Here is a 24724-nt window from a genome sequence, read left to right on the forward strand (position 1 = left end):
TGGTCCACATCGCTGATCGCTCAGTGCATAGTATGCATGACGCAAATTTCGTCATCAGCACAGTCTGCACGGACTGTTTGCACGCGGCCCAGATTTTCTCGACATGGAAAGTCGTCTGTGCACATTGTCGGCACATGCACTTGAACTGACTGTACTAAAAGAGTTTCACAAAACAGTCGTAGTAGTGCACATGTGTTGAACGTGTTCGTATTCACTAGCGGTCAGAAGAGTATACCCGGGCCTTAACTAATCTATTGGAAAAATGTAGAAAACTACCATATTTTTATTGCAGTCATAGTTTTAGTTTCTGAATTTGTTTACACTACTATTTTACCACAACAAATACGATTTTACGGAAAAACTAAAGAAAATTAGTATTCAGTGTAGGGTGTAATCTGATTACAAAGTAATTAGTTACTGTAATAAAATTACTTTTAAGTCAAAACATAGTAATTCAATACATTTTAAGACGTTTTTTTTTTTTTACCGTTGAGCGGAAAAACATACTTTTCTGTGAAAAGTGCTTTAGAAAGTAACTTAATTTGCAATGCGAGTACTTCTTGGATATCTATCTGCCTCCGTTTAAGAATGGTCACCTCTTTTATGTACCTGTAAATATCATGGTATATGAATATGATACCACCACGGTACTGTTTTGAACCATGGTGGTAAGGAGCCATCTATGTTGTTTTCTTTGGCTACTATGGTATACAAATACCACATTTACTACAGATACCACAATTAAACTGTGGTTAATTTGCAGTAACACGAGTAAATTCTTAAACTGACTACAATAAACAACAAATAAATGGGTATAACCATTGTTTTCTCATCTACTGTAGTCAAACAAGACAAAAAGACATGGCATCTCTGTGTTCAACGGAGTCTTATATAAGTGTATTCGGATGACGTATTCACAAAGACATGCAAGACAGGTCGAATCCATATTACAAATGATTCCAGTATTCCTCACACATAACAATTAATACATGGAAGATCTTAAACGGAAGACCCTGCTGGGGATCCTGGAGGCTGAGGGGGGAAAAAATGAACAAAACATGGCCGAGATGTCTGGTTTGAGTTATAACACAAGGCATTTTCTTTGCTGCCAGCCCCGTAATGCTCCCTTTGGCACAGTCCGAGAACCCCCCTCAGAAGTGGGAAAAGACCCAGAAAGTGAAAGGTTGGAAACTAGAGAAAACGTGAACTAGCTAGTGAGAACGAGGGCAAAACAGTGTTTAGAGATAACAAATACTGGTGTTACTCGGATCTGTTGCAGACACATTTCTGGAGTCTTAGTGAGAGTAAATTACACATTCATCAGGGCAATTCAAACAAGATGTCATTACTTTTAAATCTTAAAAGATTTATTGTAAAAATATATATATACAAAAAAACAATTCACTTGACTCAATCACCAAACATCTGATCACACATTTTATCCTCAAACTCTGGCCCTGGACAACATAAGCAGAATTTGGTATGAAGCTATATGAAATTAACAGTTAAAAATATATGTCATCAGCTTTCTTGTTTTTGAATGACCTGCTCTTTAAGGACACAAATACTTCTACTTGGTGAAGCTCTATGGTCATATTGTTTAATTCCACCAGAATTTCACATATAAAGACATATTAAACAACATATGACATTTATATGATAACCATGTGATGACATCTGATATTATTTTATTGAAACCTTTCCAGTAAATATACAAAAACAAAAGAACAAAAATGCACAGTCTTGCAATTTAATGTGAAAACTCTGAATCAAAATATTTTTGTGCAAACCAGGCAGAAAAGAGAAAGGCATCTTTGCTTTTACTGCAAAAAAAAAAAAAAAAAATAATACAAAAATAAAAAAAATACACAGATTTTACATTTACATTCATTGTTTTTGGCAAAGCGAGTTACAAGACAAATAATTTCTCACTATCCAGCAGTGGTCAAGTCATGTCAAGAACGTGTCTGGGTCGTTTTTACATTTCCAGAAGGACATACAAAATTATATTTTCCATAAAAAATTAAGCATATTTTTGTCCCATTATTTTTTATTCCTCCCCAATTCCCATTAATGTAATACAAAAATAGATTAAGTATTAATATGGTATATCATGCTGGTCTCATTTGTAGTGCTGCCTTAATTTTGGCTGATTTTAACAAAATCATTATTTTACAGTCTTTTTCTTTACTGTAATACAGTAAAAACAAAACAAAAAAACTGAATGTTATGATACAGAGAATCATATGGAGCACCTTAAGAGGACAAGCAGGGAATTTATTTTCTGACAGTTTCTCACACAAAGTTGTGCATTCCCTTGCAATTGCTTTATTCATCCCTTACAAAAATTAACCATGAATTTCCTACATTAGCTCTAGTTTAACTATGGTATTCGCAGTAAAACCATAACCATAAAATGTATCACTACAGTAACAATACTGTATTTTAACAATTATATTTGCGGTTAAACCATAGTAATACAGGAAAACCAAAACTATGGTAATTAAAATCATAATCTTTCTACCAAAAAACATGGTAAATTATACTATAGAAACACACTGGTTAATTTGTGGTACATTTTTAAAACCATGGTTCTTCCATTAAAAATTGTTACAACAGTCATGATTATTGCAGTTTTACTATAGTGAAAAATGGTTAAATGTCATAGGAGCATGTTTTTTTTGTGGAAACCATGGTTTTAAAACCCATGGTACTTGTACCACAAATTAACCATGGTATTACTAGAGTAAAACTGTGGTTATTGTTTAACAAAAAAGTACCATAGTTGAACTATATTAAAACTATTTAGTAAAACCGTTGTAAATTTCTGTAAGGGATTAATAAAGCTATTTTGAGGGAACACAAAACTAATTACAAAGGAACGTGAAAGTTATTGTGAGGGAACGGAAACTATTTCAAGGTAACCCAAAACAATTGCAAGGGAATGCAAAACATATTTTAAAAGGAACGCAAAATTTATTGCAGGAAAATGAAAACTATTGTGTGGGAACACAAAACGTATTGCAAAGGAACGGAAACTATTGCAAGGGAACACAACACTTATTGCGAGGGAACAAAATCTATTTTGAGGGAACACAAAATTTATTGTGAGGGAACAGAAACTATTGCGAGGGAACGTAAAACTTATTGCTTGGGAATGGAAACTATTGCAAGGGAACGCAACACTTATTGCTTGGGAATGGAAACTTTTGTGAGGGAATGCAACACATATTGCAAGGGAATGCAAAACTTACTGCGAGGGAACAAAATCTATTTTGAGGGAACATAAAACTTATTGTAAGGGAATGCAAAATGTATTGCGAGGGAACAAAATCTATTTTGAGGGAACACAAAATTTATTGTGAGGGAATGGAAACTATTGCGAGGGAACAGAAACTATTGTGAGGGAACAGAAACTATTGGTAGGGAACCCCTAACTTGCTGCAAGGGAATGCAAACAATTTTGAGGGAGCCCCAAATAATTGCGAGGGAGCACAAAACTTTGGGTGTGTTCACAGGTTTGGTTCCATTAAAATTAACTCTGGTGCGATTGCTCTGTTAGTGCAGATCATTTGAACAAGTGTTAACGCTGCCATCCGAACCTTGGTGCGCACCAAACAAGCGGACCGAGACACCCTGAATAGTGGGTCTCAGTCCGCTTCCAAACGAATTCTGGTGCGGTTCGATTGATATATGAACGCAGCATGAACCAAAGATGTCTAAACGGACCAAAAACAGGAAGTAATTTGTCTTTAATACTGACCTCAAGTATACCTGGTTCTTCTCATCATAGGAGCTATGTTGCCCATTACAGTTCGGTACAGGCGTCGGAACCGCCGTCAGCCGTCCTTGCAGCATATCTTCGTTTGTGTGTGCAACGGAGAAATTTCTAGTGCTGTTTTGACTCCTTTACACATTTTATAAGCTCTTCATTTGTTCTCGTCTGGTAAAAATACCACCATATATACATATCTAAATCCAATGAGCGCATTTCGGCCAGCAGCCAGCATTGTTTTGGATGTTCGGCAAGTTACGTCGCAAAATATACGTCATAAAAGCTGTCCAATCAGGTTGTGACTTTTTCTGATGCCTTTTTTGTTGTATCGTTAGGTTTGGTGTTAAAAATGGCAGTGTGAATGCTAAGTGAACCAGGACTAAATGTTTCATTTTCTTTTTTGGTCCGGACCAAGAGAACCAAGAGAACTGAACTACAAGTGTGAACACACCCTTATTGTGAGGGAACAGAAACTATTTTGAGGGAACCCCAAATAATTGTGAGGAAACGAAATCTATTGTGAGGAAACACTAAACTTATTGAGAGGGAACTACAAATATTGCAAAGGAACGCAAAACTTATTGAGAGGGAACCCCAAATAATTGCGAGAGAATGCAAACTATTTCATAAAATACATTTCCTCCCAGTCCTCTAAGGGGCTCAGTAGAAACCATGGAAAATAATCAGCAAAAGCAAAAAACTACCTGACTGAGACACGTTCTTGACAGTTTTCGTGAGATTCATCCAACGAAGTTTTAACGAGACAGCAGCGTTACAGTAACACAGTTTTTCCCTTTTAAAGAGCTGGTCATGTGAAACAGCAGAAATAAGGTCTTACGTGGATAAAAAGAATGCAAAAAAGACCTGAAGATACAGCACATCAAACTTTATAAGAAAAAGGCACTCAAACATATAAGGTTTCATTCACACGCGAAACATTTACTAGCACAAACAGAATTCTATCTGCCTGCAGTTCAGCCTCCCGTGCAGCAGGGGGCGATCTATTTGAACAAAACCAAAAGGGGCCACTATTGAGCTGCAGATATAGTTACCCAAAGTTGGCTTGTGTGGTTTCCACTTCTCTGTTTCTCCCCTTCTCCGAATACTAGTGAACGAGAGACTGCTTCCTGCCGTTGACCTCTTCGCAAGACCTCTTTTTCAGAGAAGGTCTGGCATATCCTTCTTAAGAGCGGTTTCACCAAACTTTCCCTTGCCTCAGTGGAGAAACCCCATCAACACCAGCGGTAGCAGCAGAACTTGCAACCAGGTAGTCCAGAGCACTATACCTCTGTTCCCAGGATGCCCCTGGCTACAGCGGTCCCCCATATACCCGTTGTAGCACTGACACTGGAAGTCCTCTTTTAACTGGCTGATTTCTTCTGCTCCCATCTGGCCTATGACCTTTAAAGTGTTGCCCTGGCGCTCTATGCTGTGGGTGTTTGGACTGAGGTGCAGGTACGTATCCATGTCCGGTTGTTTGCGAAGACAGCGTCCGCGAAATTCACAGAGATTCCGACTGCACTGCTCGGCGGCAGACGTTACATTAAGCAGGTATCGACCCAACGGCCCTCGCAGGTATTCGTTAAGACTAGAACAGCTCGCCTGAAGGGGACGAGAGTAGAAAGCATTCACTTAAGATTTTCGAACATTAGACATTTTGGTACATTACATATTAGAGTAGTAAATTAGTGCTAGCTATACTGTATATGCAAACCTGATTAATTAGCCAAAATCTGACTATTTTGTGATTATTGAAATCATCCAATTTACGTGCATTTATTGTACATGTAAATGTTTTTGTGCCATGCAAGCGAAAACATTTGAATTAGTGTGACTAATCATTGTTTTCGAATTGTGCTGATGTAAACATGTCGTCAAGGTAACGTTACTTAGTGGGTAACGTAAATAATATATTTTTTTATTACTGCGATAATGACTAGTAATAGCCTTGGATGTATAACTTATAATGGGTCAAAAATGATGATTGTTTTCCAGCAAAAGTGTATTTATGAATTTAAAGGTGACATTGGGTAACATTAGGGATGGGACGATATGGTTATCTCATGATTCGGTTTGATATACGATATGAGGTTTACGATTCGATATCTCGATTCTATATGATAACACCTGAATGTCAAAATATGGCAGAAAATTGTGTTTATTTATTTATGTTTGCGCAAAAAGCACATTATAAATTCTCATCAAAATAAAGTTCTTTAATACACAATATAAATCTTCCAAGTTTAAATACTAAGAGTTTCTCATACTCCTTTCACTATAAGAAAAGATCAAACAAGCCTTCAAAAAAAGTGGGCCACATTCAGGCTGATCAGCTGCAGAACAAGCAATGGAACTGAACAGAACCCATCCTGAAAAAAGTATGTGAAAGTGTCTTTTTATTTTTTAATAATTTGTTCATCTTGATTATTATAATCAAATTTGAACTTTTTAAAAATATAAAAATTCTACTTTCTATCAATTAATATTATTTCTTGAAATTGTTGTACAAAAATTAACATTGAGTTTACATTAATTTGTATAATGGTACCGTCACTTTAAGAGTTTAACGCACATCTCACAGATCATTTATTAACGAGAGAGAAGTCTCGTTTTTTTTTTTTTTTTTTAGCAACAAATCAAGATGATTTTCCAGGTATTCTAGTAGTTAAATTTTTAAGAGCTACATTCAGGCACTTAAGCACTTCAAGGACCTTGTGTGAACCCTGTAAACAGTGTAGAGAAAAAGCGCAGTAGTGGTAAAATCAAGCAATTAGATTATGATGTTTAACGGGTCATTTCATTTATGATCACATGGACAGAAATCAATGTTTAAAATTTCAAAATATCGAGTTATGCCTCGATATGGTTTGTCATTTTTTTGGTTTTATGATATATCGAAATTCAATATATCGTCCCATCCCTAAGTAAAATTATAGCTTATTTGTAAAGAAAATATTTGTTTTAATGATATTTACATTTTCCTAAAAATAGACATTTATCAGTTGTTAAGCCCTGCTGTTGTTTCACAGATTTTATATCCGTGATGCGAAAAACGTGGAAGTCACGGAATCCAGTCATAAAAATGTTATTAACTACAAAATTTGAAATTTTAGGAATTTCACATATTTGGGATAAAATGTATGTATGAATGCACAACTGTATAACTGTACTTTTGTTGAACGCGTTCATGTGTTCATATTTATATTATGTTTTGAACATATTTTGTGGTAGAATTAATGCGAGATGTAAATATGTTACCAAGGTAACGTTATCTAGTTGGGTAACAGAGATGAGGATTTATGGGAGTACCAGTTAGAACGGGTCAAAAGTTCTAAACAAATAAGTTATGTTTCCAACCGTGTGCGAGTTTACAGCAAAAGCGCGGTTATGAATCTATAGGTGTCATGGTAATACATAATGGCTTTTTATATGAAACATTTATATTTATAGTTTTTATATTTTTTTTATGACACACAAAATATGTTTCTACATATAGCCTTTTATCATTTGTGGTGGGACCATTAAAAACACACACACACACAAAATAAAAATCGGTCGAGCACTATTGTACATTTTCGAGAACTCAGTGAGTCAACGCCTTAATGAGGATGCAAACTTACGTGACTGCTTGCATAGGTGGAGTCACCCCAGAGAATAACACCAGCTACGCCCAACGCCACGCTCTCGCCAATAGTAGATACCAGATCCATCTGACAGAGAAAGAGAAGGTAAAATACAGTAAGAAATGAATAAATCTGAACCCAAATATATCGGATCAGCATCAAACATGTGTTTTAGAGCTGTAGCATCTGTATGACTAAAAATTAAATCAGTTCATTGCATGGGTGTCTTTCTGAAATGGAAAGACTTTATAGTCCTACAAATCATCAAATCGTAACTATCATTTCAACTTAACTCTAAACTTTCATGTGAAAGTATTTGTGTTTTTGTCCTGTTTATATGTGAATTGTGACATAGTGTGACATCAGTAGTTGACGACAGGGACTTCATTCATTATTCTCTCTTTCCTCACAACACAATTCATATTCATAACATTACTCACACAATCATTCACTCATGAATGAACTTTTGTTTAAATACTACGCCTCTTATGACTCTCTCTCCACTCTCTCTTAGACAATCCCAACTTTTCCGAAGACTATTTCACAAATGAATCATTTATTTTGCTATGACATAAGTATATAGTATATATACTGTATATTATTGTATATAATGTTAGGTTTGAGCTAAAAGTATTAAAAATAACTTCTCAAACAGAAATTGCAAAAAATAATTTTCTTACTGAGTATTTTTGTCTTGCTTTACAGTAAAAATACCTAAACACTTTTTATAACATGATCAGATAGATATTAAAGATATTAAGTCTTGTTTCCAGAGAAATCGAACAAAATGTAGTAACGTTTATGCTAATAACAAGAGAAAACTATTTGCCAATGGGTTAAGAGAATATTTATTTTTTCTTGCTCACTGGCAAATAGTTTTCTCTTGTTATTAGCATAAACTAGAGGTCTGCACAGGCCTTAAAAAGAAACCCGAACCCGACCCGTACCCGAGACTGTGTGGCCCGACCCTACCCGGCCCAAATGATACAGTCAGATTTTAAGCCTGAAGCCAACCTCAAAATCGCTTACTATCTAATTTCTTCTCCTAGCAAGTACTGTTGCAATAGGCTGTATTTTATGTTAGCATATAGGCAACATTTGTAACAGTACTGAAACAGTAAACATACAGTTTTAACAAGGCACAGCAGCCCCTCAGTACACTAGAGCATAAGGGGTAAAAAGCATTGACTTACCGTTTATTTGCTGAAACTTCACTTGGTGCAGAACAATCTGGAATAATATGAAACAATGTAACAGTCCCCTCTATGCAGCCCGAACTTGTTTAGAATGTTGAATCTTTGTAACAACTGTGCTAAAAACAATCTAGACGCAGCGCAAAGAATGAAACAGAGCGCAGGTGTCTCAACATACATTTTTGAAAATGTGAAGTTCTTTTTTAACTTGACACGGTGTTTAAAATATGCCGGTCCTGCGCGAGAAGCTGAAGAAAAAGCGAGACGCAGTGCAAATGTCAAAGACCAGCATGTGTTTAAACAATGAGAAAACAGAACAGACGCGTGTAAAAAGACATTCGGTGTGAATGGCCCCTAACTCACTGTGAGTGAGAGCACGTGCACGAAACAAGTTCAATAAGCCTGTTTATTTTTTCATTAATTACAAACCCAAACCTGACCCGAACCCTATGTCCTACTTGGAAAAACTGACCCGATGCTGGCCCGAAACCCGTCAGGTTCTTCAGGGGCAGTGGTGGCTCAGCGGTTAAGGCTCTGGGTTACTGATCAGAAGGTCAGGGGTTCAGGCCCTAGTACTGCCAAGATGCCACTGTTGGGCCCTTGAGCAAGGCCCTTGACCCTATCTGCTCCAGGGGTGCTGTATCATGGCTGACCCTGCACTCTGACCCCAGCTTAGCTGGGATATGTGAAAAAAAGAATTTCACTGTATATGTGCAAATGTGTGATAAATAAATACAATTAAAAATTAAAAAAAATTTTTTTTAATTAATTAAGGGTCCCGTCGGGCCCGGGTCAGGTTGCGGACCTCTAGCATAAACCCCACCAAATTTTGTTTGATTTCTCTAAAAACAAGACAAAATATCTTACGCTATTCTGCTTCAAGATATATTCTCATGTTTTAAGGATGTTTAGATATTTTTACTAAGAAATTGGACAAAATACTCTGTAAGAAAATAACTTTTGCAGTATATACAGTGGGTTACAGAAGTCTGTGACCACGTTTAAAATATTGGACTTAATAATTGTTAAACCTGGTAAATAAATAACTAGTTACAATTATTGTAAAAAAAAAAAAGAAAAAAAAAGCTTATTTTCCAATTATCAGTATTTATGATTCCAGAGTTTTCATTTTTGAACAAACAGGATTTAAAGTGTTGGGTTTGGACTCCTCTCGGTTTGGCTCGTGTTTTTACACCTAGCAGCCGACAACAGGCACTCCACTCAAGTCTGACGGATCCAAAACACAACCGGAGGCCAAACCTCATTCATTCATTTACAAATGCAAACATTCACTGACACAATCCACGTCACACATACTGACATTCTGTAAACAAGATGCAAATAATGGCACTCTGAAATACAAATAATATGTTCAGTACATATTAAATGATCTACAAAAACCCACTATGAATGTAAGGTCCTACTCAGGGTGACAGAGCGTTTGATGGCTTCGAAGATGCTTTTAAGCCAAAGTATTCTTTGGTTTTCCACGTACCAGTACGTCTTGCAGATAGTAGACGTGACACAAATTTCGTCATCAGTACAGTATGCGTGGACTGTCTGCGTGCGGCCTAGTTGTTTTCTTTGCTAATTGCCGGTGCATGCACCTGCCGTTGAATGTACTAAAGCGTATCACAAAGTAGTCGTAGTGTGCTTGTGTTGAACACGTCCATATGGACTCCATGTGGGATCAAAAGAGAATACTTTGAAAGGCTGAGTGCTCAACTGTTCACAAAACAGAATGGCAAGTGGAAATATGAAGTGTACCTTAGCCTTAAGATTTATTTTGAGGGCATGGAAAGAGCCATGTCAGTTTGAAATCAAGCACGAATACAGTGAATTGGATTTTTGAAAGCACAACTGTAAACTCCACTCTGACATTCACACTGGTCAACAGAAAACTTTTGGTTGTGCGATGGAGTCGCTTTCGCAAATCGTTTTTCATCTACAATCTTGTAACGCACTATCCCCTTCCAAATCAATGGATTCACAGCAATCTCTGACGTAGCGCAAACTTATCCTGTTTACATGCACTTAAGAAAACGTTTTTTTTTTCCATGGTTTCTGCAAAAAATCTTCATTCTGAAACTTAATGTAAACTGAATGCCATTTTCCTTATGCTGCTTAAGGGATTTAGAGAAAGCGCTTTTACAAACGTAGGTTTCTCCTGGAGAACGCAGCATTTTTTTTTGTGTGCAATTTTTGGTATGCCCAATTCCCAATGCGCTCTAGGTCCTCATGGTGGCGTAGTGACGTGCCTCAAACTGGGTGGTGGAGGACGAATCTCAGTTGCCTCTGCATCTGAGACCGTCAATCCATGCATCTTATCATGTGGCTTGTTGAGCATGTTACCGTGGAGACCTAGCGCGTGTGGAGGCTCATGCTATTCTCCGCGGCATCTACGCACAACTCACCACACACCCGACTGAGAGCAAGAACCACATTATAGCAACCACGAGGAGGTTAACCCAACGTTACTCTACCCACCCTAGCAATCGGGCCAATTGGTTGCTTAGGAAGCCTGACTAGAGTCACTCAGCACACCCTGGATTCGAACTCGCGACTCCAGGGGTGGTAGTCAGCGTCTTTACTTGCTGAGCTACCCAGGCTCCCCCATGAGCAGCATTTTTAAAAGGCAGTAATTCAACAATACTGAGAATTAAAGTGTGAAATGGGAAAAATCACACATAATATCGACTAGAACACACCAATCCAAATATCGACTACTGTTCTTGTGTCCGTGTTTGCGTTAAAGTGTGCTGGGGGAATTCCAGAATATGACATTCGAGGGTAACCCAAGCATTGCAGCCCAATGCCACGCAAGCCACTATTGAAAGTTAAGGAAACAAATACAGCACCGACTGTGGGACATCTGGAAATAAAGCTAAGAAACGGACAACAAAATATAGTAAAGTCTTTCTCAGATGCCTCATTTGTTATTTATGAACTTACGTTATCCCCTTTGCCATTGAGAAAGCTGCTTACTGACAAGCTGCATTTATAAGGGGGTAAAGAGTATGCCGATTACACAGTAGAGATCCACCGACAGCGGATCTTGCCTATATCGATAACTAAAGAGGTGGGGAAAGACCGATAACCGATTAATCATCTGATAGACTTTAAAATCAATATATAGAATGTTAAAACATTTTCTAAATTTTTCCTTACTTTGATAGACACATAGAGGCCACAATAGTCCAAAATGAATAAAATTCAGATGCAGTTTAGATGTTATTAAGCTACAGTGGAATACAAGGCCCCATCTGCTCTGCTCATATATAACTGGGTACATTTTGAATATTTATTTACTTCAATAAACCTCAGGGCCTCACATGCTATGCAAGCTGCTGATGGCATTGTGGTATTTGCTTTACAGAGCCAAGGAGACTCGAAGGTGGAATCTAGTGGAACACAAATGAGTCTTTGTCTCCAGGAAGCAGAGACGACTCTGCACATGTATTTATGCTATATTTGGAACAAGCCATGACATGTAACTCTGTTTTCCCTGCACCTACATCCCACTGGGTATATCGCTCAAAGCCAGGAAAAATACATTTTGACACTCCGCTCCTGAAATATTAATTAACCCTAACCCTAACCATCCCAAAAACAGAAGAATTTCCTTCGAACAGACTTAGAGGTCAACAGACCATTACACAGATCTAATCAGCTGGGTTCATGCAGGTCTAGCGTTGGCATAAAATGGATTTTAGCTGTGCAGTACCATGAATACTGAAAATGTACAGATTTTTTTTGCTATCTTTATTGTGGTAAAAACTTGACCACAGGCTACTCTAATGGGACTGATTCTGTAATCACTTTGAATAAAAAAAATACTGAGTCTACAAGTAAAGTTACATTTCAATGAACAGTTGGGCTCACTGGTGCAGTATTCAAGGAATAGTCGAACCAAAAATGAAAATTCTGTCAATAAAAGCCAGCTCTCACATCTTATTCATGTTTGTATACATTCAAATATGGCACTTTCAAGACATGTTGCACCACATTTGACGTCAATGACACCCAACGTCATTGGTTCTCGAGTGATTTATTACAGATGCCATAATGACAATTTTCAATTTTGGGTGAACCATTCTTTAAAACATTCTTTTGTCCATCACAAAGACAAACACAACCCACACCCATCCAGGAATCTCACCTCTGACAGCATCAAGAGTTCAGGTAGACTACCGTTAGAGGTTGGAATAGCACTTGCGTAAGTGGGCCGTGTATAGACAAACACAGGCCTGGCTGGCCCGTCCCCAACAGATGCCAACCTCATCCCTTCCTTGACCCGGTTCCGTACAAACTGCCGTCCGGACTGCTTGTCCTTTAGCAATTTAACCATGTATATAGAAGGAAAAAGAGCCATACTCTCCATCCAGAGCCACTTTAGCTGGTCGTTCCGAGTCATCTCAACGTCCGGACAACGTCCTGTGTAGTTCTCCAGGTTACTTTGGTAATTGTGGTTATAACAGTCAGGAAACAAGTAGAACCCCCAAAGCTGGTTGGGTCTTAAGCTTTTGGCCAATCTGAGAGTCTCCAACATGAATGTCTGAGCAGAGAGCTCAAACTCTTGCTGGGCAACTTTGGCCACCTGGTCTTGAGACCAAGTTGGGTTCTTCTCAGAGACTGACCGTCTTGAACGTTCTCGATAAATGTCTTTAGTGCCCCAGTTACGTATCCAGAGTGGCCGCCACTCTTCCCAGTCGATCACAGCGAGACCTTTGGCTGTAGGGTCTTTGATATACTTCTGGAGACCTTCTGGCATCTTCTCCAGGTGTTGCATGAGACTAGCAGCCTGCGGTAGCCCACCATTGACAGCAGTACTGCCCGGCCCGTAATATGGGTACAGACCTAAACGGTCCTGGTAGAAGATGGTGAGATTTTGCTTTGTGAAGCCCTCGTTTGGTGACGCCACTATCTGGAACTGGTCAAGCTGGAAGATGATTTCATGTCGAGGTCTGCAGTCTTCTGTAGGGGCGTTCCAGGCCAACAGTAAAGGCTTACCGGAATAAAGCGGCCAACGAGTGGTTTTTAATAGCTGAGCTTGTAAACAGGTCCAAAGTCGTAGCAACAACACGAGCTGCAGCCAGGACACCCATTGAGGTTGGGTCGACCCAGAAGGACGCAAGATGTTCCTCATCTTAGAACTATAAAAACACAAAAAAGCACAGTTAGAAAACAGCTGTCAGTAACTTCAGAACATCTCAAATCACCATCTGCAAAATCTGAGAGTTGGAACACCTTTGCATATCATGTGGATTAGAGATCCACAAATACATCAGCCCATATTTAGCCATTTTGTGATTGTTGGCAGAGGCACAGGAAGCTTCTTTTCCGATTATCAGAAGTGTAAGTTCTGAAATTTTGCTAAACAGTTAATAAACATTTTCCAAATATTTCTGAGTGAATTTTAAGAACATATTTGGTAAATAAATGTTCAGAAAATGTGTGGTCATCCTACTTGCTCTCATTGTATCAGCATCACTGTATTGGCCAATTACTGACCAAATTAAAATCATCAGCATATCAGCCATAAGCATGAAAATGCCAATATGAAAAGCTGATGGTTTATTTATAACCATGTAAATTTGTTGTATTGTATAGTTTATAATCTTTTTTTTTTTTTTGTATTATAAAGAAATGCCAAAAAAAGTGAAATCCGAAAAAGCATGTTTAATATTATGCATAATATACATTTGAAATGTTCTATTATAATGTAAAATGTAAAACTGTAAATGTAAAATGTGAGTTCTCTTGTTAAAAACTGCAAAAACAGAAGTGCAAAACTGTTTTAGAACTGGAAAATAACCTTTTTCCCCACATCAATTGTCATGTTATCACATTTTTTAAAACTTTTTTTTATCTTTTGTTTTTTAATCTTGTATTTATCCTTCTTTGTGGCTTTCTTAAAATGCTCTGTTATGTGTTAAACAGATCCAATCAAAGTTTAATGGAAATGATTTATTGTTAGAACAATAAAATAGCATTTGTACCTCTTTTTACATTTTTAAAGCAAAATTCCTAAGCAAAACAGTGATTAGATGACAATATTAGGCGAGTTAGTGGTAAATATTAGTATCGGCCTATAGTTTTTTTGTTAAAATCGGTATCTGTATCCCTAATTATATATATATATATATATATATATATATATATATATATATATATATATATATATACACACACACACACACACGCAGGGGTGTAAAGTAATTGAGTAAAACCTACATGTTTTTTTTTTTGTTTGTTTGTTTGTTTTGACTGACCAGAGGTCAATCATTTCAAATGCAGTGCCACACGGCAGCTGTGTGGTGTTCCGACCATCTGCAGAGGCAGAATTTCGGATCTGATCTGAGATCGGATACGTTGAAATATTTATGCGACTAGACCATATGTGACTGCCTGACTGAATGTGATGTATTCATTCAAAACTATGAGCAAGAAGTGAGAAACACTGATGGTTTTTGTTCATAACTTTATTCTAAACGCCTGCTACTTCTACAGATCGGACAGTTCTGAAGTCAAAATTGATCATTCATGTTGCAAATATATATAAAAACAAAAGGCTTTTGTAATTAAAAGTGTACATGTCATTTATTTCTAAACTTGCTATCAATCATGAATATCTGCTCCCTATTTGCTGAATTATTATTGTTGTTGTTAGGCAACAATTAATTATAATAATAATTATAAAACCAGCAATGATAATTATGGTAATAATGATAATAAAAATAATGGAATTTGAGTAAATATTAATTATAAATTTTATTGAATTAATCCGTTTGGTAGCAAACCTCAGAAAACAATTCACAAAACCAACAACATTACTAACTTTCTTCAAAGCTTATTTTGACATTTTTTGACAAGTCTCAAGGGGCTGGGTGCTCTGACATTGCAATTCGTGAGTGCCTTCTCCCATGCAACGAACATTGCGTGACTGTGGCAACGTTTTTGCAAAAACAAATTATGTGGTTCATTACAGGCCTCAGGGCCGTTCCAAAGTGAAATGTCCACTGTGTGGCACTAAAAGCGAGTGAAATGTTCTCCTTCGAACAGATGAGGTTTTTAAGGTTAATGTTCTATCTAGATTTAAATAAACAAAACCTAACTCCCTACCCTAAATCTTAAACCTAACCAATCATGTCATATAAAGCATATGTGAGATGAAAAACAAAATTTCTGAAGCAACCACTTCATTTTGTGGTGCTTCTATGACACTTTCGGCTCACGTGTCAACTCGCGTGCTCTTCTGGACTCATACCCCAGTCCTTTGTTTTGCATATGCAACACTCTATCAGTTGAGCTACCGCACAATTTGATCACAGTCGAACAAGCTTGTAAATGTAGTTGGTTATGTAATGCAGACGTAAAAATGAGTCATGCACTATAGTAAAAGTGTTTATATGTCACAATATAGTATTGCGTGAGGAACAGAGTGATAAGAGAGTGTTTATGAACTGATAATCTGTCGTTTTACTCTTGATAAAAAGAAAGTGGATAAAGTCAGCGTTGTTTTAGCACCTCTAGTGTTCATTCAACCAGGAAATTGCCGTATTATGTACAACAGGCCACATAAAAATCATTTTGCAAAAATGTAGCTATTCTAACCTGATTCTATGACCAGGTTGCGAATGACACTGGGGAGAAATATGACAGTCATCAAGAGACACTAAAAAGGTGACTTAACCGGGGCCTGGGTAGCTCAGCGAGTATTGACACTGACTACCACCCCTGGAGTCACGTATTTGAATCCAGGGTGTGCTGAGTGACTCCAGCCAGGTCTCCTAAGCAACCAAATTGGCCTGGTTGCTAGGGAGGGTAGAGTCACATGGGGTAACCTCCCCGTGGTCACGATTAAGGGTTCTCGCTCTCAATGGAGTGTGTGGTAAGTTGTGCGTGGATCGTGGAGAGTAGCATGAGCCTCCACATGCTGTGAGTCTCCGCGGTGTCATGCACAACCAGCCACGTGATAAGATACACGGATTGACTGTCTCAGAAGCGGAAGCAACTGAGACTTGTCCTCCGCCACCCGGATTGAGGTGAGTAACCGCGCCACAACGAAGACCTACTAAGTAGTGGGAATTGGGTATTCCAAATTGGGGAGAAAAGGGGATTAAAAAAAGTTTAAAAATAAATAAATAAATAAGGCGGATTAACAAACCAATCAAATTTAACAACATCCTCTCTCACACAATCACCTCTCTTGATTTCATTCTAGTTGGGAAAATAAAATAAAAAATTTCTTCTCCCCTTTTCTCCCCAATTTGGAATGCCCAATTCCCAATGCACTCTAAGTCCTCGTGGTGGTGTAGTGACTTGCCTCAATCCGGGTGGCGGAGGATGAATCTCAGTTGCCTCCGCGTCTGAGACAGTCAATCCACACATCTTATCACATGGCTTGTTGAGTGTGTTACCGCGGAGACATAGCGCGTGTGGAGGCCCACGCTATTCTCCGCGACATCCACGCACAACTCACCACGCGCCTCACCGAGAGCAAGAACCACATTATAGTGACCATGAGGAGGTTATCCCATGTGACTCTACCCTCCCTAGCAACCGGGCCAATTTGGTTGCTTAGGAGACCTGGCTGGAGTAAAAGTTACTTTTTTAATACTTAAGTACAATTTAATGTGAATATTTTTTTTTACTTTCACTCAAGTATGTTTTTGGCTAGATACTTGGAATTTTAATTGAGTAAAATTTTCTCTCAGTATCCACACTTTCACTTAAGTATAATTTTTATACGTACTTTTGACACCCCTACACACACACGTCACAAAACGTTCTATCTATCTATGCTTGGATTGGATATTGGGGTTCTAGTTGTATGGAGATCTCGGAGTAGACATACTGTCACTTTGGTGATGAGTTGGGACTGTTCTAATCTAACTACAATTGAAATAGCACTGAAGAAATACCATATCACACTGGTGTTTAAAGACATTACACCATCTCATATTTGCAGAACATCCGCCACACTTTTCAAAAGTGACTTACATCCTTTTAAAATATACGAACCCATGACCTTGGCATTTTAGTGCCATACTCTACCAGTTGAGCTACAGGTTAAGAAAGAAGAAATTAAATACTATTATTTAAAAAAAAAAAAAAAAAAAAAAAAAAAGCTGATTTCAGTTCTCTTTAGAACGTTCTATGGAACGTTCAAACTTTGTTACACTTTGTTCTCCGTTGTTCGATTCCTTGTTACATTGTTGTTGCATGTTTCAATAGCACTTCCGTCAATGGGACAGTTACAAAATAACTTTAACCATCTTTATAAAAAAATAAAAATAAAAAAAAAAAAAAAAAACATTAAAATCTGACCTGCACAGATCGGACTGAACCCGTTCAGCACACCGGTCCTATCACTCGTAAACTACCACGTTGAGTCCATTCACCAGTCCGTCTATCTATCCGTCCATTACATGCCAAGACCTCATAACTACAGACTCCGGTGCTATTTCAAAATAAATCATCCAAGTATCATTGTTTCCACGTCTTAACGCTCCTTACAGTGAGTATCGAACGCTCACTGCTGCTTCTTCTGTCTGAGTGACTGTCCGTATGGAGATTTTGGCCCTGAGACTGTTGTATGTTGTTGAAATAGAGGGGTGCAAGGATATTTTTAACCGCGCGATTCACTATTCTGAGAGGTCAAGTCAATAAAACACATAGATTAAAAGTATATGACTTACTGATACTTTATTAAGTATTTATGTCTTTACCTTAGGTGTTTGAGGAAATATCTGGTTAATGTGTTCCACCAGTCACCCCTATTCGGTGATTTGGTCTCGTCCGCATTTCTCCGCTGGGGATGAAGAAGCGTTTCTGAACTGAACTGAACTGAGAGCTAACGGGAGTCTAGAGCTGTTACACACAGATCACATTTCACTGTGAAATCATTACTGAGAATGACCATTTTTATGAAGTTCTGCTCTTATGACATTTATGTGTCCTTCAAAAAGACGAATCTGCCCGATTCCAGCCTTGCTGAAGCGCCTCCTGATCCCCAGATCACCTGGTCTTCTAATGGTTAGACAGAGATCTGGAGAGGCTTACAAGCCACAGTGTCTCGCACCCACTGTGAAATTTGGTGGAGATTCGGTGATGATCTGGGGGTGCTTCAGCAAGGCTTGTGAAGGAGGCATGAATCAAGCCATGTACAAGGTTATCCTGGAAGAAAACTTGCTTCCTTCTGCTCTGACAATGTTCCCCAACTCTGAGGATTGGTTTTTCCAGCAGGACAATGCTCCATGCCACACAGCCAGGTCAATCAAGGTGTGGATGGAGGACCACCGGATCAAGACCCTGTCATGGCCAGCCCAATCTCCAGACCTGAACCCCACTGAAAACCTCTGGAATGTGATCAAGAGGAAGATAGATGGCCACAAGCATCAAACAAAGCCGAGCTGCTTGAAGTTTTGCGCCAGGAGTGCATAAAGTCACCCAACAGCAATGAGAAGACTGGTAGAGCGCATGCCAAGACATACGAAAGCTGTGATTGAAAATCAGGGTTATTCCACCAAATATTGATTTCTGAACTCTTCCTAAGTTAAAACATTAGTATTGTGTTGTTTAAAAATGAATATGAACTTGTTTTCTTTGCATTATTCGAGGTCTGAAAACTGCATCTTTTTTGTTATTTTGACCAGTTGTCATTTTCTGCAAATAAATGCTCTAAATGACACATTTTTTATTTGGAATATGGGAGAAATCTTGTCAGTACTTTATAGAATAAAACAAAATTTTCATTTTACTCAAACACATACCTATAAAAAGTAAATCCAGAAAACTGATCATTTTGCAGTGGTCTCTTAATTTTTTTCAGAGCTGTATATATATATATATATATATATATATATATATATATATATATATATATATATATATATATATAGTTTATATGGGAAGATATGGTGCCAAAATTGTACCATGGCTATATCAGGATTTTTGGGCATATGTCATTATAATACTATGTGTCTGGACGTGTACCATGGAAATACAGGTTTTGGGTGTGTACCATGTAATACCATGTTTATGGACACATATAATGGTAATACCATGTTTCTCGACATGTATCATGGTATAGCCATTTCACTTTCAACTGTCATTCAAAATTTAAATGCAGCCAAAAATGACATTACATAATGTAGCCAGTAAGAAGGCCCCATGTTGGCCCAATGCTGCCTGGAACTGACATTACCTTCTGACAGGCAGGAAATCAGCTGACCATAGAGTAGAACTTTTTCCTGTCTCATTGGAGCCCATCCTGTGTGCTGACTCACCTGAATCTGACAAAGTAATCATGAATGGAACTCTATGAACCCACAAACGGATGCATGCTGACAAGCTTTGTTCATCCTTCCTGCACCCTACTAAACATCCCTTTTTGTGTTCCATGGAAGATAGTAAGCCATACAGTTTTGGTACAAAATCTTCATTTTGGGTGAACTGTTCCTTTAAGTGTCTGGCCCACGAGTAACTGATTAACCCACCTGCTCTTTACGGATGCTAATGTTTGTAAGGATTTAATTGCATCTGTCACTGGTGAGAACAAAAGCTTATTCAGGCTCAAACTATGAATCCCTACAGGATGCCTACAGAACATAAAGACCTCCAGGAAAGACCCCGTTCCCATGTGTTATAGTGAAGATGGCTGTAATGACAGGCTGCGGTCAGCGCTATAGGAGAACTGACATCTGCATTAATGGGAAGGTGGCAGGGGGCATACAGAAATGAAACCACCCACAGCTGTGGGCCAAAGGGGTCGCCTTTGAAGTCGCCTTTGAAGGCCAGACAAGAAAACACCACAATCTAAATTCTGTTAAGCTTAGAATTGCAGTAGACAATATCGAGACCAGAGTAATTATTGTTAATGAAAACTAAAACAATGACTAAGTGAAAACATTTGAGCTAACTAAAAAAGTGTAAAAAGGATAATTGAAGTACAACATGATAACCCCAAAATTAAATATATTTTTAAAGTTTGTTTTATAAGCCGCTTTCTATGAGAATGCCACTACATAGCGATTAACACTGGACTGCCCTGAGAGATTTTACGTTGTTAAACATATAGTACTTAAATATCAGTTGTTTAAATATCAATTCTCAGTAGGTTGAAAATTCTTCAGCTTAAATCGGTCTTTGCTTACCGAAATGTAAAACACTGCCCCCAGTGGCCATAGCTGAAAGTGTTGTTTAACAAATGGGCATGTATAAGCGCCAGTTTCTGGGTGAAAAGTCCACATGGTGGCGCCAAAAGCGAGTTGTAGTTTTAAATTAATTAATGCAGTCAACAGGAATGCATATGTTATTGACTCTACCCCCTAACCCCAACCCTAAACCTAACCGTCAGTGGAGTAAAATGGTAATTTTGGAGTGAAAATGCAACCTCTGAATTGTGCTTATCATTAAGTATGTGAACATGATTACTTCTGGGATTCTGCAGGACCAGAACCCATGTTGATCACGCAACAGGCTTTAATTAGCACTAGAGGGAAATGTGTTCCTGCTTGAATTGATAAAGAATGATGTTTGTCAGTAATTTGGCAGAATGGGGTAGATGTCAGGGTACTGGAACATCCAGTAGTAACATGTCGAGTTCCTGTGTGATCATAACGCATTATCTTTAGAAGTCCTAAAATACTAAAATCCTAAAGATAAAATAAAAAACCAGAGTACACTGAAAATGTAAAACTAAACTATAACTGACACCGTAAAAATGTTTCATCATAATATAATTTTTTTTTTCATTTTTGTCTTTTCTGCGTAACTTTCAAGTTTTTAGAGATTTAATTTGATTTTCTTCATCAATATTTGAATTCAAAGTGGTCAAAACTGTCCAATTAGCTTATTACTGTAGGTTTTAACTTTAGCACCACGTTTGATTTAACTTTAAACTTCAATTTTAAACAACTTTTCAAAATAAAAGTTTTCAATTTAAGTAGGTTAATTTTTTTTTCCAATGTAGAGTGAAAACTTATGAAAATATAACAAAATTAAAGAGATAAATTGAAAACAAAAAAGTAATAAAAACGGAATTATATACTATAACAACTTGATCAAGACTTCATAAAGATTTCAAATGCATGTGTGTGCATTGCCGAGTATTTCAACAGTATTTGTCCAGCAAATAACAAATCTTGTGTTTATGTGTGCTTCTGTCCGCTGCAGGAGGGAGACATTCCTTCGTGGAGTCCTGCTCCGGGCGGAATACCTCGATCCCCAAACACATCTTGTACTAATAAAAGATTTTAAGAGCTAACACAGATCTTACAGCCTCTTATAAACAGAAGACCGATCTGACAGCTGCGAGCGATTTTTCACCGCTATTGTCTATTAATGGGAAGTAAAAATGGGAAAACACACCATTTGACTTTTTGACAGGTGTTTATTCCCTAAAGTTTAAATTAATTTTCTCACATCACTCCACGAGTGAGTCATGGCTTAAAGAAACAGTTCAGCCAAAAATGGAAAAAACTGGGTTATGCTTTATTCACCCTCATGTCGTTTCAAACTCGTGTGACTGTTTTGCTGAAGACCAGAGCGGCCGCTATTTTACACACAATGAAAACGAATGGAGAATGCTAACCTTAATGCAAACAGTTTCTATGTTATGTTACTTAAAAAACATTAAATACAAACTTCAACTCACCGTACCAAGCTTTCTTTCTCCTAGTCGACAGGCATCCTAAGTTGTTTCTAAATAGAGATATACACCTGCGTCAGCTTGCATATCACTGAATGCACAGCTGCTTTTAGAGACTCACAGTTTTGATCTTTGCAAAACCACACCCTTGTACCTCCTCCAAATTCCTGCCCATCTCACCCACCCTGGGCGGCCTGCCAGACTTCACTGTCTGATCTTCCCTTTCCGGGATTAATTGCTGGATATGAGTTGGCTAAACTGATCTTAGATCAGCCCCTACAACAGACCCCAGGAGGCCCCTGGTTCTTGTTGCAAAGGTGATGTGAAAGTCTCAGAGTCTTGGTGAAAATGGTGAAATGGGAGACGATATTCAGCTTAGAGATGAGCTGAGAATGCTACTAAAATAGTTTCACACCTAAAGAGGTCAATAGTATTTTTCACAAATATGTTTTAACTGATATGCACTCACATGAGATGAAGACTCATAGTCTCACAGTCATATCTGTATGCTAGAAAAAGCCACTGACAAACCCTTTCTTGCCAGTTAATAAATAAAACTTCATGCATCCACACCACTAGATGTCAGACCACTGTTGTATTAGTTGCTTAGCAAGCCAAATAAGAGCCAGTGTAACATAAACAATACATTTCTTAGTATACTTTTAATGTTGACTACATTTTTACATTTTCTGCCTAAAATGTGAGTGGTGCTTGCCTATGCCAAATTCTCGGTGGTTTCCAAGGCGTTGCATTGCAGCTGCTAAGGTTTTCCGAGTGGCTCCCTCCCAGGTGGGTGCCACTATAATAAACCTCCACAAAAGGGGGATTATAAGACTAGTCTTCCACTGGCCACGACATGATATACAGGGTGAAATACTTGCTCAAATCACTAACTTATGCAGCCGAACTGCTCTGTGTTACAGTTCACTGTAACTGGGAGAATGGGATAAGAAAAGCTGACTCTGGATCAGCGGATCCGAGCAATGTTCTACATCGATTGTGTACGCAGAGAAAATGTCTTAGTTTCTAACAAGATTCTACATTTTTGTTTTAGAATAAACAAGTTGTTTGATTCATGAAACAAACCGTTTTTATGACATTTTGGTAGCATTAAAAACAATTCCATTCAAGTTGTATTAACATGCGCATTTGAAGTTGTATGCGATCAGCCAGTGGCATCTGTACGCACCGTGGATCAATTCAAAATAAGCGTGCACTGAGATGACTTAAGTGAAAAATATTATTTTTATTATCAGACACATTCCTTGAACATGTAAGGCTGGCATTCCCACTGAATTTTACCCTGACTTTTGAAAAACATCTTAAGTTGACTGGCATTGTCGATGGGTACAGCACATGATGACATATATGATGCAGGTTCAAGTGTTGGATTTTGCTGCTTTTGGTAAGACAGTGGTTATTCTTCATTATTCATATTGGCTGCCATGTTGATGGAAAAACAAATCATGCATATTCATGTTATTGATTCTTTATTATAAATATGACGTGAAGACCTACTTTCTAAATATCTGTTTGTTTACTATGTTGTTTTGACATGAGTGTTGTGCAGTAGCTAGCATGACCTGTAATGTCTCTTGTATGCAGTGCATGGCTTATTTGTATGGAATGCATAGCATAACAGAAGAGAAAGTGGCTATGAGAAAAAAATAACATAAAAATGATGCAAAAGTAACGTAATGCTTTACTTTCCATAAAAAATAACTTTTTAATTTATTAAGCTACTTTTGTAGTAGCTAACGCAATATTCTAACATGTTACTTTTAAAAGTAACATTACCCAACACTGTTAGGGAGTTATGTTTCTTTCCTTTCTTTTATTTTTGCGTAACAACTAACTGTAAAGAATACAGAGGACATTAAAGGTGACGTTGCTAAATATAAATGGATTGTGTGGATATGTGGCAGGTTAGGCTGTCACCTCCCCGTTTTTAGTGATTGGGTAACTATGCCATTCACCGACTGCCTATCAGTGTTGCAGCTGGCTTATTTAAGGCATTTGTCGCCATCTGGACAGGGACCGCTTTCAACCCTGCCCCTGTTCCGGGATCCCATGTGGTCATCCAAAATGCTACTCCTGTTAGCGGTTTGGCTACCTTTTGACCTGTTGTGCTGGTCAGTGTAAGTTTAGTCATTGTAGTGAACTCAAAGATGATTTCGACATTGAGAATTACAGCATTGGCTTTCTGTCCTCAGGTATTTTGAATCTTCTTGTTAGATGTTGTTTCTTTGAGTTAATAGCATAGTAAAATCATTGCTTCTCTTGCTTCAGCGAGTGTATTTACTGTGTAGCTGTTGTTGGCCGCAGTACCATGGGCTCAAGAAACCTTTTTCCCAGTATGTAAATTTTAATAAGTGCTTTTAGCAATCATAGTTATGTTTCTGTTCTAGTAATTTTGTTTTTAGGTGGGCTAAATAACATGTGGAAGCATTTCATCTGTGGTTAGTGTGTGGGATTTACC

The 24724-nt window shown here is 37.9% G+C and overlaps 1 protein-coding gene across 3 annotated transcripts; it reads right to left on the minus strand.

Moving 5' to 3' along the window:
* Positions 1-1347: 1347 nt before the first annotated feature.
* LOC127439263 (hyaluronidase-2-like) lies at positions 1348-22358 on the minus strand. Of its 3 annotated transcripts, none has more exons than XM_051695474.1 (4): positions 22252-22358; positions 12751-13744; positions 7396-7485; positions 1348-5377 (listed from the first exon to the last, which is right to left on the minus strand). In XM_051695474.1, exons 2-4 carry the CDS (start codon positions 13735-13737, stop codon positions 4991-4993), a joined length of 1464 nt encoding a protein of 487 aa, XP_051551434.1. In that variant the 5' UTR covers positions 13738-13744; positions 22252-22358; the 3' UTR covers positions 1348-4990. The 3 variants fall into 3 exon arrangements, with proteins under 3 accessions (XP_051551434.1, XP_051551435.1, XP_051551433.1); XM_051695475.1 differs by having other exon boundaries at positions 22257-22337; XM_051695473.1 differs by lacking the exon at positions 22252-22358 and adding an exon at positions 17922-18125.
* Between the last annotated feature and the right edge of the window lie 2366 nt (positions 22359-24724).

The sequence above is a fragment of the Myxocyprinus asiaticus genome, chromosome 50 (genome assembly GCF_019703515.2).
Source record: "Myxocyprinus asiaticus isolate MX2 ecotype Aquarium Trade chromosome 50, UBuf_Myxa_2, whole genome shotgun sequence".
Taxonomy (NCBI): Eukaryota; Metazoa; Chordata; class Actinopteri; order Cypriniformes; family Catostomidae; genus Myxocyprinus; species Myxocyprinus asiaticus.

What these genes read in the sequence shown, in the direction of transcription:
- LOC127439263 (XM_051695474.1), bottom strand. Translation starts at nt 13,737, where the DNA reads ATGAGGAACATCTTGCGTCCTTCTGGGTCGACCCAACCTCAATGGGTG. An exon ending in AACTCTTGATGCTGTCAGAG is followed by an intron (nt 7,486 to 12,750) that starts GTGAGATTCCTG and finishes TTTCTCTGTCAG; the next exon opens with ATGGATCTGGTATCTACTAT. An exon ending in CCACCTATGCAAGCAGTCAC is followed by an intron (nt 5,378 to 7,395) that starts GTAAGTTTGCAT and finishes CGTCCCCTTCAG; the next exon opens with GCGAGCTGTTCTAGTCTTAA.